The sequence below is a fragment of the Lingula anatina genome, chromosome 8 (assembly GCF_051362555.1).
Source record: "Lingula anatina isolate TDL-2025a chromosome 8, LinAna3.0, whole genome shotgun sequence".
Lineage (NCBI taxonomy): Eukaryota > Metazoa > Brachiopoda > Lingulata > Lingulida > Lingulidae > Lingula > Lingula anatina.
The window spans coordinates 6590945-6606118 of NC_141774.1; the positions used below are offsets into that span (position 1 = coordinate 6590945).

At 38.4% G+C, this 15174-nt stretch overlaps 1 protein-coding gene across 1 annotated transcript in view; it reads left to right on the forward strand.

Moving 5' to 3' along the window:
* Nucleotides 1–730: 730 nt before the first annotated feature.
* Nucleotides 731–15174, forward strand: part of LOC106181551 (two pore potassium channel protein sup-9) — a 54908-nt gene continuing 40464 nt past the window's right edge. The window contains exon 1 of the mRNA XM_013565967.3: nt 731–2800. Within this exon, the coding sequence (XP_013421421.1) occupies nt 2518–2800 (283 nt within the window). The 5' untranslated portion in view covers nt 731–2517. The remainder of the gene's footprint in view (nt 2801–15174) is intronic.

Sequence of the window (15174 nt, forward strand, 5' to 3'; positions counted from 1 at the left end):
AGTGAGGCAGAATTCATGCTCTGAATAATAGCAAGACTCGTGTTAAAAGAGCTTTAGGCAAATTTCATCCCAACCAAAATAAATAAGCAAATAAATAAATAAATAAATAAATAAATAAATAATTATTGACAGTAGAGGAGGGGGACTTCCTTTTGGATATCCTGCAGGCAAGGCAATGAACTTGTTACATTTAAGCTCTCTCTCTCCCTTCTGTTTTCATTACTTCTTCTGATAGAAGTTTATCTACCGGTGTCTGTCTGTACATAATGTAATAAATGCTGCTTTATATATGTCGAATATGTTGTCAAAGTTGTGAATGAACGCATGTTGAGAGAGAGAGAGAGAGAGAGAGAGAGAGAGAGAGAGAGAGAGAGGGAGAGAGAGAGAATAAAACTGAGGCAAATTTGAAAGGGAGGGAGGAAGAGGGACATAAATATTTCGAAAAAAAATTAACATGAATATAATAGAAAAAAAAGCACTAAAATACCAAACATGTAGTAAATATAACCCACCGCTATGCGCGTCACCCCAACTCAATCAGCCCCTGCAAAAATAATAACTCAAGCTTCGAGTAGATTACACCATTACAGACTGGTCGAGGCTTCGCCGCACGCCTAACAGAGAAATCGATAACATGTTCATATATCCATCCATTCCCACAAGTTAAGTAGGCGACCCGTATTGCCTGCGCAAGCTGGGTTGAAATCTGTCCATTTTAGCGCATCGTTGTTTGAAAGCTACTGCAGCACTATAGCACTAGTATTGGCCTACACTTAATACACCGTGTATCATTTCTAGAGAACGCTATGCAGGTGATTAACTAGACGGCTGCAGCGTGTTGTTTCTGTATTATCTCGCAAGCGTGGACCTCAAATGGATACTCTGGCCTTGATGGTATAATAGGTGACTTTATTTTGGTTTGGAGGATGTACAGGAGGGAAGAAATAACCCTTGGATCCGCGTGTGCGTAGGGTGTAAGAGGCCATCGTATCGGACACACGTTTGGCGTGTCGTACGTGTGTGTGTGTGTGTGTGTGTGTACGTACTTGGACCGCCCTGCCAGCTGTACACATAACACGGACAAAGGACGAGAGAGATTATATTCACGATTATTTATCTACGGTGTGATTCTACGGTAGAAACTAGGAATATCAAGCAGCGCGTGGACCGACTCCTACGTGTGGATTTATGTTCAGCTGCGGTGAAGGATCCATTCCGAGGAATGGGAGTGTACTAAAAATAGACCCCACCGGTCTACCTTATGGCAGCCATCTGTCATTTACACTCCCGGTGTAGACCTAACCATCAAACAGACGTCTTCCGACGGCAGCAGACGACACTGGAACGCTTCGCGATGTGTAGCAGACGACACCCCGCTAGGTGAGGCTTAATCACAGGAAATTTCATTGAAACGTTAACCGTATATATCGCCAGCTTAGCACATGTAATTATTGAGTTGTACCGGGCGCATGGACACAAAGAGCTACAGTATTGGCTCTGTACACATAAACCAAGGAGCGCTACCGATTTCATAAAGGAGGGCATTATTCCAGGAAATTTCATAGAAGCGATAACCATATTTTGTCTACTGTCAGCTATTATTGAATTTCCCCCAACTCGCCAGCCGAGGAGAGTATACTGCGGTCTATGTGTATTTCCAAGGAATACGGGCTCGGTTAGATCATGGGTATAAATTCCGAGAAATACCACAAAAGAGATACCCTCATCACGTCTTCCATGCCATTCCATTGAGTCGCCTTCATCACCAATATAGCACAGTATAATATTGTAGTTTGTGTGCACGGAAATAGCGTTATCGGACGTAAAGGGTAAAACAGCTAAAGCGGCTATAGCTGCTCACACTACAAGGTCGATACGCCAATTTGTAATATTTTATATGAAAATATTAGCTGCCTCGATGAAGGGAATCCTCGTGCTATTCTGATAGGTCGGCTACCGGAAAAACCTCTCGCTTCTCAGTGCGTTCATGTGATTCATCTCTAACCTATGATCTCCGAATTACAGGTGATTAAAAAAAAAAAAAAATAAAATATCGATGCGAAAATGATTAAATAGGGTCTATGTCTAACGTGTTATTGCTGCATGGAGGCATTTTGCTAAATCAAGTATGCAAATGTAATGATCTATTTTTAGCCGTAACCTCACTGAAGCAAGTTGAAATAACCATCAACAGAAGCAGACGATTAGTGTGAGAAAGAATAGAGGAAAGTGCGTCTGCTTCGGTGTTAGAAGCAAGCTGGGATACTCCTGTAAATACATAACCTGCTATTCAAAAACATCATCGTCTGTCAATTCAAGACGAAACCACCAGCAGCAGACGATATAAGTACGACACAAAGGAAGCGACTATCGTCTGCTCAAAAAATGAATTCAAGCCAGAAGGAGCAGGTGTAGTTTGGAAAGAAAGGCACTTCTGGTTGATTCAAGTTGTCGTCTGCGCGAGGTAGATAAGACAAAGGTCACATGGTGCGAATTTAGGATGTCCATGTTCACAGAATGAAGAAACAAAACGTAAGGACGTTAAGTTTAATCGTGTGCACGTTCACGTATTTACTCGTCGGAGCGGCTGTATTCGACGCTCTCGAATCCGACGAGGAGAAAAGGGAGAAATCCCGACTGGAAAATGAGGAGGAGGCCATCAAAAAGAAATACAACATTACGGAACAAGATTTTGAAATTTTACGGAAAAATGTACGACGGTCGATCCCGCACAAGGCTGGAATACAGTGGAAATTTGCCGGGGCTTTTTACTTCGCAACTACCGTTATAACCACAATCGGTAAGTGCATATTTATATTACACTCATTTTCTTTGACGTCTAGTCAACAATCTTAGGGAGCTTAGAGCCCTGACATAAGCGAGCGCATTGTATCGAAGACCCTTGACTCTGTTTAGGGCTTAGGTTCTGTTATCCAACTTTACTCATGTATAAACGGCCGCTGGGATTAAGCATGCTTCTCTTTGCTCCAACGGGCGTGCTATATCCTGCACTAGTATTTAATATTAACCGATGATGCGAAGAAGTACAATAATACAGGAAGGATATTTTAGCACGAGCTTTGAGTTATGCCTGGATCATATATCGGCTTATGTAGATACAGTCGGTGTTCAGATATAGATAGATATGGGGTTGGTATGAGTATTTGTATGGAAGATACCGCATTTCTCTTTCGCTTGATTAATCGCCTGGTATTATTTGGTTATGGACTAGAAATATACATCTGTTTTTGCATCTATAGACGAAATGCATGCTCGGGGTGTCGATGAACTTGAGGGATTATTTAGCTCGAGTGGGGAATGTTTCTGAGTCTCTCTCTCTCTCTCTTTCTCTCTCTCTCTCTCTCGTTCGAGTGAAGAATATAGTTAAGCCTCTCTCTCTCTCTCTCTCTCTCTCTCTCTCAGTGTAAAGTACGTACTACAAGTAACTGATTACTTGTAACATTACCACAGTGTACCACTGCCTTGCGTCACAAGTCCGTCAGCGTAGGCGTATAGTGGACTTATTACTGGCTTTTCATCTTCTCTCCGACAAGATATTGATCTATTATAAGAAATGCACTCCATATGAGTACATGTACGTACGCACAAGAAACACGCCTGCACGTGCAAAAACACGCGCATAAACACGCATTGTTTTAATCTCCTGTGCGTTAGCGTAATAATTATATCGACCCGTAAGATGGTTCATCAACAGTTGCACCCTTTTTTTTTGGCGAGGTTGCAAGGATTCAAAACACACACACTCTCTCTCTCTCTCTCTCTCACACACACACACACACACACACGCACACGTATACACACATATACAGGTACACACACGCACATATACAGACAACAAACGCGCTCGCACATACACATGCAGGAACACACCTGCACACACACACACACACACACACACACACACGCACACACACAAACATCAACACGACCACGCAAACAAACGTTTGTCATAGATATCGAAAGCAAACAGACCCGGCTTGTATTGTTGTATCTTCAGCCGTCCTGTTACATTTAATTAGAGAGGGCAAATAACAGCAGAATAGTCCCATTATCCTCTGAACTCGCTCGACCTAAACACCTTGCAATAGATCGAATACTACAAGTCATTATCGTCTGAATAATTTATACGCATCGCAATTACTTGTATACTAACATTATTGACATTGTTGTGTTACACGTGTGCGATTTGCAGCGGATTACATCTTTGTTTCATTTTTATCGTTACCTGTGGCTTGTTTCTGATTATTATGGGTTTTTTACTCGTTGATGCTATTATTATTATTATTATTATTATTATTATTATTATTATTATTGATGCAGTTGTCTTCCTTTTGATAACCTTGACATCATTCTAAAATTGCGAAAAAGAGCCTCATTCCGAAGTTATGAATTAATAATGCAATTTATTAATCGGGAAATGCACTTTCCGGCCACTGATAATTGTAATTAGTCTTGGATGCTTGGAGACTATAACTGAGGCATCCATTTATCTGGAACGCTTAGATTAGAAATAAGTTGGAATGACGTATTTTGCCAAATTTGGGATCAACTTGTCTCTCTTTAGATGATCAAAATAGCGGTCTTTTCGTTCTTATGTGCATGCATATGGTTTACGTCTTGTTTGTAAGCTACCCCCCATTCCCACCTCTTTTATGTGGTGGGTGTGGTCGCCTCTCTCCCCTTGCGAAGAATCGTTCACTTACGGTTCTCAACCTATTCTATAATAGGTGGGTTTTTTTTTTTACAGTTTTAATGTTGTTCTGTAATGAATGTAACAGTTTGAGAACTGTTTTTGGGAAGTCCTTTAGAATGTCTTAGAACAGACAAAGAACATTCTTCATTAAATAAGAAAAAAAACACTATATTCTAGGACAGATTGAGAACAATAAGTGAGCATTAAATGAGACAAATTTTCACAGGGTTCACAACTGACTTGTGGAATATTAACGACATTTAAAGGGATAATAACTCTTCGTATGAAATCTATATTTCACAATAAAAACATTGTGAACAACTCATAGAAATATAATATATTCTGTTGTACAAGAAAAACGGCAGTTATAGCTGTTATTCTGATATTTGAGCTTGCCTTTAGACCACGTGACCTCCACTGATGGCTATACTCTGTTATAATCTCTTAAGAAATTATAACAAAAAACAAACTTTTTAGAAAAAAACAGGGACTAACTTTGAATGTAAAAATGGATTCATTTACCATTGATAAGTACGGGAAAATTGTTGTTTACTCCAGGAAAATTCATTTTTTTTGGCCAAAAAGAAGAGTTATTATCCCTTTAAGCACCTGACGCTTAAGTCTCTGTGTAAAACTCGTCAAATGAGCCCTAAATTAATACACGTAGTTCCAAAATCGAAAACACATCACCCGACGAAGGTGACATTGGAGTATCACATAATACGTGGTACCTTACCGTTTTCGTTTTCACATTCCTGTAAGCATAACAAAAACATTAAGTAACAATATACCGCCTTGGTGCTCTAAATCGTCATAGGGGACCGTGTTTTTAAGAATCACGCCCACCGACGGTATAATGAAAGTAATTTTGAATAATAACAAGACCCTGTAATGATGCAGAGAGTAATTTCGACTGCAACAATAGTAATGAAATGGAAATATAACAGCGGACACATTTGAAGCTTTTGATATGTGTAGATGGAATGAAAATAATAATATGCTCTGAGTAAATCATGGACCGTTTCTAGTTGGATCGGCGATGTCAGGGGTGAAATATGTTATGATTAGAAAACAGCGAAACAGTAAAAGATATGTATTGGGAAGTTAAGGGATGACTCTATTAAATATTCTAGGTCTCAGTTTCACTGTTAACATGGCGTAGGTTTGACAAATGACCATTGCTTTTTATACGATAATAGACGGTTTAACACTAAGATTGAAGACAGAGAAATGGAAAATTGCTTGGTGTCTGGTGTTTCCTTCCTATCGTTTCGCTAGGTAACACCCCCCCCCTTTTTTGGAGGGGGGGGGGGGAGAACGAGAAGCTGTGTTTTCCCACCGACTCAGCCGTTGAAGGCGCAATTCACATATTCATAACGTGACCATGCATGTTTTTTGTTCATATGTGCACTTCAATCGCTCATTAACACGAAAAATATATAAATCAATAAATAAACCGATGTGCTTGTAAACGCGAAGAGAAAATACACTTTAAATACACTTGTGAATCTATTCTCTGCTCCAAAAAAGCAGAAAGGAAGTTTAATCGCGCGTGTAGTAGCTGAATTGTAAAACACTTAAGGGGCGGACTGTCTTCTAGAATAATGACGACCACCTACGTGATGCGATGTTGTGGTTCTTTACTAGAGGCAAAATTCCATCAGGTTTAAGCTGTGAAGTTTTGAAAAGGAAAACGAGACGCAAGTGTAAGGAGTAATTGGGTGTGAAGCGTTAATCTGACACCCTACTAGGAGGCATTTTACTAGAGTCATGTTGTGTGTTTTTTAAAGGGGTTTACACACGCCACATTTAGATATAGCCTTAGGCGTGGCAATCTCTGTAGACTCTGTACACCATCTCTCTCTCTCTCTCTCTACACAACGAAAAACCCACACGTCATATCCTAAATAGGATTAAAAGTAGAAAATACTACCGGAGCTGTTCCATAGTGTGGATGGCGAAAGAGGAAATCGATGACGTGTTTAGTGACGTTTCAGATGCTCGACTTACGTAAAGTTTTAGTTTGTGTGCGCTATGTACGTGTATTACAGATTTATTTCTTAACCAACACAGCCGGTAAATCTGATGAAAATATACAGATGTGATGACTTATACAAAAACGTATAAAAGTAATGTTCTTTAGGGCATACTCTTAATGAGTGACAGCCGATAAAGTTGATGATAAAAGTAAACTGATGTTATAAAAGCTAACGCCTGTTAAGTATGGCCAGAATACACATAGACTATATCACTTATCATTGTATCTAGGCGACCCAGTTTCGGTATCATTTCATGCGTAGCCAATATTAAATCAAGCGAATTAAAAAGCAACCACCTTTGAAGGAAAAGACTACTATTTTGCAGACACGTATTTTGATAATTCAAATTCTGAACATCGCATCGTCATCACTATTCCCTATGCCATAGATGGAATGATTTTTTTTACCAGCCATTAATAAGAAAAAAAAAAACACGAACAAACAAAGTTAGACAGAACGTGGAATTGATATAGACGTTAGATAAATCATCTCTGCGCAGCTAAATCAACGCTTAACCCCTATCATCGCTACTGTTTAACAACGCGCCAAAAGCACTTAAAACGTGCAAATAACTAGTCCAGGACAGGCGCAATGATATACATGTAGCTGTAGGGGTGAAATCATCACTCGATCAAATCTGAAAGGCAAATCTGCCCCCAGAATTACCGAACCGACCAATCCAGTCTCTTACTGAAGGCTATGGGGAAGATACAATTTAAATTTGCCATATATCTGCCTTCAATAGATAAACTAGATATATAACCAGAATCCGGGACAGATTAAGGTCGTCTTCTGGATCTTCTGGAAGACGGTCAGATTTTCAAGTTTACATTGACGATTGTCTGTTTTTTTTTCCTCAAGGTCAACAATGGATGCTGGATCAACAAAGACCCTTTGAAAGACCGTCAGAAAATTTCTCTGGATCCGCCCCTAAAATACTTCTCTGGGGGGTGGGGTGGGGGCGTGGGAGGAGGGGGGTTAATTGAGCACAACAGAGAATGATGGGATGTTGCATCTGTCATTACATATCTGCCCCACAATTCCCTGGGGTAGTCAAGCTGTAAGAATACCAGCTAGTTTTTTTTTTTTTTTTTTTTTGACAAGCTATTGACTAAAGAGTTTCCTTCATTTCTACTGAAATTACACACTGGACGCTGCCGAAACTCCTCAGTAAGGCTCAATCGATGTTGAACTCGAACTGGGGTCGTCACCCCACCTATCGGGCGAGAAGATCGCTCAATCAACGGGTCCTTAAATATAAATACCACGAGGCGAATTTTACCCGACAAAACAGGAAACTTGAGAATGGTAAATATCTCGTTGGAGCGCGTGTACGGAGGGTTTGTGATGAACTGAAAAGTGCAGAGATGAGGTTGGCGTGAAAGTGGTGTTTATATAGATTTAAGGTCAAGTGAGGCGTTCAGGCAGTATTGCATGCACATACCGGTACACACGCGCGCGCACACGCAGCTCGTGCAGCCTACAGTGATGGTTTTGCTTAATTGGATTAGGCTATAGGCTAGTTGAAACTTTTGCTGTATTGACAGTTAGATTTTCAGAATAATTGCTTGAAGCATGTAGTAGACCGTCTCTCTCTCTCTCTCTCTCTCTCTCTCTCTTTCTTGGCACAACGAAAAATCACGTCGTATGTTAATTATGAATAACAGTAGAGAATAATGTCGGATTTGTTCTTAAGTGTGGATGACAAAAGAGGAAATCGATGACGTCTTTAGTGACGTTTCAGAAGCTTGGATTACATAAAGTTTTGCTTGTGCTTGAAAGTACAATTTATTAGGTGCCACCATTTCCTGCATGTGTTTTACGGGTAAAAGGCTTGGTAAGAAAGAATAAGGGGATAAATAGGTACTTGAATATATAGATAAATAAATAAGTACGTTTATAAATAAATAAATTAATTAATTAATTAATGAATTGGAAAACTTGAAATGAATCTCAAGGAGAAAGTGAACGTGATAGGCATAATTCGTAGCGTAGATGTGGCAAACGCATAGATCTATGCACTCTCACGAATGGGACGCACGTACGCACACACGCACGCACGCGTCTTCTACTGTAACTGTAATTTGAAGTTGATCGCAAGCCATGCGTTCTTGCTAATGATACGGCGATACCCGTTTTAATATCGAGCAATAATAGTTGGTCTCTAAATTGAAGTAAATTTGCTATTATCTTGTTCTGAATTACGGTAGTTTTTTCCCTATTTTACTTTATTCCCTTTTATTGGAGAGAGAGAGAGAGAGAGAGAGAGAGAGAGAGAGAGAGAGAGAGAGAGAGAGAGAGAGAGAGAATAAACAAGCGTGGGTTTTTAACGACCGCACAACGCGTTTCTATAAATAACCTTCCACTTGAAGCAATTTGCAGTAGCTCTTTATCTCTCGGCAACATATGCTCTGATTTGCAAACAAGAGCATATGGTTTCAACCCATGAGCACGGGCCAAGATATACAAGAAAAAGTGATAGGTATACAAAACGATATTCTTTTTATTATTTTTTGTGGCGATTATTGTTCTTCAACTTCGCGTGTCAGTGGTTGGGATGTGCTTGTATTGCAAACAAGAGCGTGTGGTTTCTGCGCGTGAGAATTAACAGAGCGAAAAGACTGACGACGTAAATGGTCCTACAAGAATACGAGATATAAAAAAAAAAATCAAAAATAATAATAAATGAAAATAAATAAAAAAGGGTAGTCTTTTATTTTTCATGTCGAATATTCTTCCTCAACTTCTCGTGTTAGCTTTGTCAGTATATTGTAATAGACAGTATGTCAGAACAGGATTCGTTTTCCTTTCTGTCATCGTTTTTTTTCACTCCGGGGTATCCATTACACCTGCCTCTGTTCTTTGCTAGTGTGGAAGCAGTAACAGTAAGCGGCCGCGCGGTTTGCTTCAAAACATCGCAGCGGGCACTGTTTTTTATTGTATATTCTTTGCGGTGCTCTAATAAGATGCAAATTTGCTCATTTGTTCCAATCGATTGCAGTGCACTTTGCAAAAAGAAAAAAAAAAAAAAAAAAAAAAAAAACGGTCAGTCATATTGAAATGGCTAGGTTTACAAGTGAGTTAGGATAGCGCTTTGCATTCTTGCAAATAGGTCAAAATATCGCATCTAATTTATATCGAGCCGTGACTTAATAAAGAGACAACAACTCTTCGTATCAGATTCAAAATTTAACAATTAACACAGAGATTATAACTAAAAGCAAACTCTTTTTTAAAAATAATAATCAATTAACTTGGAATGTCGGAATGAATTCACAAAACCTTTGGCAAGTATAGGGGAATTACCGTTCACTTCCAGGAAAATTCGTTTACTGGCACTTTTCTCGCCAAAATGAAGAGTTGTTAGCCCTTAAATTTATGTAGGAAGAATTTGTCTGTGGCGTAATCTACTACTGACTGTCAGAATCACAAATGTCCCAGTTTAATCATATTTCTTTTGAATGTCAAAATAAATAGATCTCAATTTAGGACCTCGTAACAAACCAGGCAGAATGAAAAGGAAATTGTGTGTACATATTGCAATTTTTTTGTCTCTAAATTGATAAGCAGAACTCAGAAGATTGCATGTTCTCTAACAGGAGAAGCTGTTGTTCTCTTATCCGCATAACGCTCCGATTTTGGAAAAGAGATGCGTTTTTTTGTAAGATTTTAATTCAGCACAACAAACGTACGCCTCTACATGGCGACCCGTATCCGGTGTATAGACATGGTATTCTTCTTCGTGCAATTACAAGTGTGATGCAGCTAAAATGGTTTTTGTAACCAGGAAAAAAACTATGAGTGGTCTGTTAAGTTAGTCCCGTGTTTCCCATTTGTAAGATTGTCCTCTTTCATGTTTCTGTCATATACAGCACCGTAACTAAAATAATATTTTGAGATAATAATAATTACGTCAGAAGATCGTTTTTAAATAGACGAAACGTGCTATATACATACACGTATAAGAGACAAAACGTTCCATTTAAACCTTTACCAAATGGTCTTATAGGTAGAAAACATGTTTTTTTTCTTCAAAAACGATTTACTTTATTTTTTATCACCTTTACAAGAGATTAAACGATAAACCTATCCCAGTTATGAAGACCATTAAGTGTTATCAACTTATCACAATAACTACTCATGTATGTAGCGTTGCCTTTTATTAAAAAAAAAAGCCTTAATGTGAGAGCACTGCTTTTCGTGTACCGCCTTAGCATGACAAATTCTATTAGGTCTTTTTTTTTACCAGTATATTATCTTGTATTGAAAATTCTGCCCCATTATGTAACATGCTAGGCAGGTGTGTTATTGCTTTTAGGAGCATCTCGAACACGTAAATGATCGAAGCGATGGGATTTGAAATGTCGTGCTTCTTAGTCGTATAGCGTGATAATTGGAACGCGTTTGCCGTTTAGATATGCAAGCAACACACGATCATTTGACCACAGAAATCACGCATCAATATGGCGGTGTTGATATTTCATTTATGATTGCCTTTTTGGACGCTTGAACGAGTGATCCATGCAGTACTTAATTGAAATATGTATAATTTAGAACGCTGATATTGTTTTGTCACTCTAAATAAATGATGCAATGCAAGGGTTCAATGCACTGCATATGAAAAATACGTTGAAATATGTGTCACACCTGCAACGGATAAATTTGAATGCCAAAGCTCAAATAATATAGTAAAATGCGTAATAAGGTAATTAAGAGTCTTGTTTTTGTCACTGATATTTAGACATACAAATAACACGTCTTATTCAACTATTTATCAATGTGCTATAGATCAGGGTCAGTGGCAGTTGCCACAGAATGACTTTAGCCCGTCAATTGATCTGAACTTTAACCCAAAATATGGCCAACTTTCGTTGGAGTTAACCCAAGTGTAGTCCTCTTGAATAAAACACGCACTGGCCTGAAATATTTAACAAGGAATTTTTTTTTGTAAAAAATGCAATATGCCATTTAATTATACCGATACAGATTTGTCTAGGGCCAAAGTCGACTAAAGTTTGGTCTAAATGTTTAGACCAGTTTTCAGTCAAAAGACATCATGTGAAATAGGCCACAGAGGAAAATTCAGAAATCATTGGTCCAGAATGTTGAATCACAGAGAAATTTGTTGTTCCGTTTATCAGTATGGTCAATATATACATTACAGAACGCCCGCATGAGCAGTTGTTGTAAATTATAGAAGCATATTTGGTAATGGCAGGATCCATCCCAATTCAAATATTCATTGATTTGATTTTAATGGTTAAACTAAAGTGGGTAAATAATGGACAGTTGAGATTATCGAGGAAAATTATCGACTAGGTTAATTTTCATCGACTGAAGGTTTTATTGTAGTCGGATACTCTCTCTCTCTCTCTTTTTTTTCTCTCTCTCTCTCTCTCTCTCTCTCTCTCTCTCTCTCTCTCTCTCTCTGTGTGTGTGTGTGTGTGTGTGTGTGTGTGTGTGTGTGTGTTTGTGTGTCGAAAGTTGGAGAGAGAGAAGGAGAAGCGAGTTTTACAAATAAAAGGTTCCATGCTTGTACGTTATATGTATACTTGAGTCAATAACAGTTCGGCAAAAAGACGACGACAACCTTTTCCAATTAACTACCACGTTGGTCTTATTAAAAAAGAAATATATGAAAACATCTCTTCCACAGCGGGCATGAATATTCAGAAATATAACAATTTTTGCAATTATCAAGTTATTAGCACGAAGGTTATTTAGGCATATAGAAACAACGATCATCACGATCACTGGCGCGTATATAAGGTGGTGAATTGATAAAAAAAAAGTCAGCCATTTTGACAAAGGAGCTGTTTTTCGTGCAGTTACAGGTACAGACACAACAACTTGTGTATTACAGCTGAAAAAACGTAATTTGTGCCACAGTAAACAAGTGTTTCCCATGCGTTCTGCACAAATTGGCTATTCACGTAATAAAATAATTCATATCTGCAAGTACACGTGTGTTTCGTAAGCTCATAGGGGTCGTATGCAGAATTGAATGTACATGGGCAAATTAGAACCACGGCAATTGATGTGTATTTTACTTAATTGAAATTTAATTGAAACTCTCTCTCTCTCTCACACACACACACACAAACACACACACACACAGGCTACACCATGTATACTTATTTTTACATGTTCGATATCATCTAACAGGTATTTTCGCAGGTGTGCGCCAAAGTTATCACGTTTTCGCCATGAAGTGATGAACCCCAGAGATATAATTAACAAATATAATGAAACACAAACAAGCCGCACTTATCATTTTCCCTTCTATATCGCGATCGCTGCTGGGTTAACGCACAGAAAGGTGTTCGATTTCATCGAAAATAGTTATGAAAAATGCTGAGCCACAGGTATTAAACGAAATAGTACAAAACATTCACTCTTTGACGACAGGACGCCAAGAAGAATCGAGGCTATTTCCCCTTATGTTTCTCACCTCCCGTAGTTAAGAAATGTGGGACATTCTGTAATGTTACGCGACACGTGCGTCAATTAAGCCACGCCCCTCTCACTTCCGGTTCCGCTTGTAGTTGCAGTTTAAACAGTCACTTTCATTCTGAAAGATACCGACCTACTTTCAATACCTTTAAATTTATTTTTGCAGATTTTACCAAATTAAATACAATAAAAAAAAACAACAAACAAACTAAGGACAGAGTGATGCTTTAGGTAGGCGTATTACTACCAAATAGTTCTGTTCGAATTTAGCGAAAAACTACCGTACCATAGAGATCTTCAGCATTTTACACAGTCGACGGGAAGACGTGATACCGAATAAACATCTGGGTTTAGGCTTATCAACGGTGTACCTAGTACAAGTATGAAGTATATTCTCTTAATATCATTCATAAACAATGACACTGATGAATATATCTACACACTGCGTTAAAATATGGCGAAAAAAGAGAAATGACTATTCATAACTAGAATAAATGAAAAAAAAAGAAATGTACTGTGCGTGACTGAAGAAAAATTATTCGATCTAAGATGAAGGTAATTGGAATGAGAACACTGAAATGTGCTGACCTTTTGGAAGGATATATGATAAGGAATGCTTACCTGAATTATCAGATCCTTGGCATTGTCGAGTGGCGTTGCAATGGACTGCAAAATGAAATCTTTTATTTGTTCTAAAATGGTAAAACTAATATCTTGAAATATATCGTGCGGTTTTTGGGCTGATTTTTAGGTTCACTGTCATGTCGAAAACAATAAATAGATATATGGTTAGACAGGGGATCAAAACGAAACGTTATTTCTGCGTGTACATATATATATACAGTTACTTCGTGTTCCTCAGTGACAGCATTGAAGCAGAACATGAATACTATTCACTCAGGGGATATCTGTAGCATATTCTGAAGACAATGAATGTGTTATAATGCAGAGATAATTGGAAGCTTTCCAATCATATTGAAGTTCATATTGTTTTTTTCCCAACACTGATGACGCATTTTATGCAATTATGCATAGAGAGAGTGTTGTCGGTGGATGTAATAAGCCCTAAATAGTGTTAGTGCACTCTTTATAATACAAAAACTCTCTTAGCCCATCTCTACTGAGAATTGTGGTCGGCATTATTGCGTCTCCCGGAAAAGCGTTTCACTGTACATCTTGCATAATTTTTAAGCGTCTGAACAAAACCCTAAACCCTTAAACAAGGATCTTACAACCTTGATACCGAAATCAGCTTGACAGCGGCACATGTACGCGGAACAGCCTGCGGACGAACGACAAGAATTGTTTTATTTCCTAATACACGTATTTATTGAAGCCCCATAAAATGTATTCCTCTAAGTCGACTTTATTCCATGCAGACTATTTCACCTAGGTGTCATTTTAAGGAAAGATTACAAATTAAAAAAATTAAAAAAAATTAAAGTCGCTTACGACAATAAAGGTACAAGAGCGTCCCAACCACAAAGGATGTGAAATTTGTCATACCTGAGAACAACAGAATAACAATGGACTAACCAGTCTGAGGGTCAAATATGGCGACCCACTAAAAACCTTGACGTCTAATCCGCTAATAAACACTGAATAGATTCCCCGTGGGAAACTATTCAATTGGATCGGCCATATTTGATCCTCGGAGTAGTTAGTCCTCGGTTCTGAATGCGGCCTTACCCCAGCAGGAACAGTGCCACAGCACTAGTAATCTCATGGACACATGCACACATCCAAGTCAACAAAAGATTTAATATTGTTTTGTGAAACGGAGGCCATGGGCTTAAAGCGATTTAGTCTTTCTATGAAACAGGTACACTAAGACAGGAATTTAGTCTAAATTCTCAGACCAAAAATGTATAATCTACTGTGACTTTAGATAAATGAACCTGCGAAAATCACATGTAAATTTTGAAAACAAAGTAATGACAAGTATTTTTGTCTAATTGTGGTATTGGT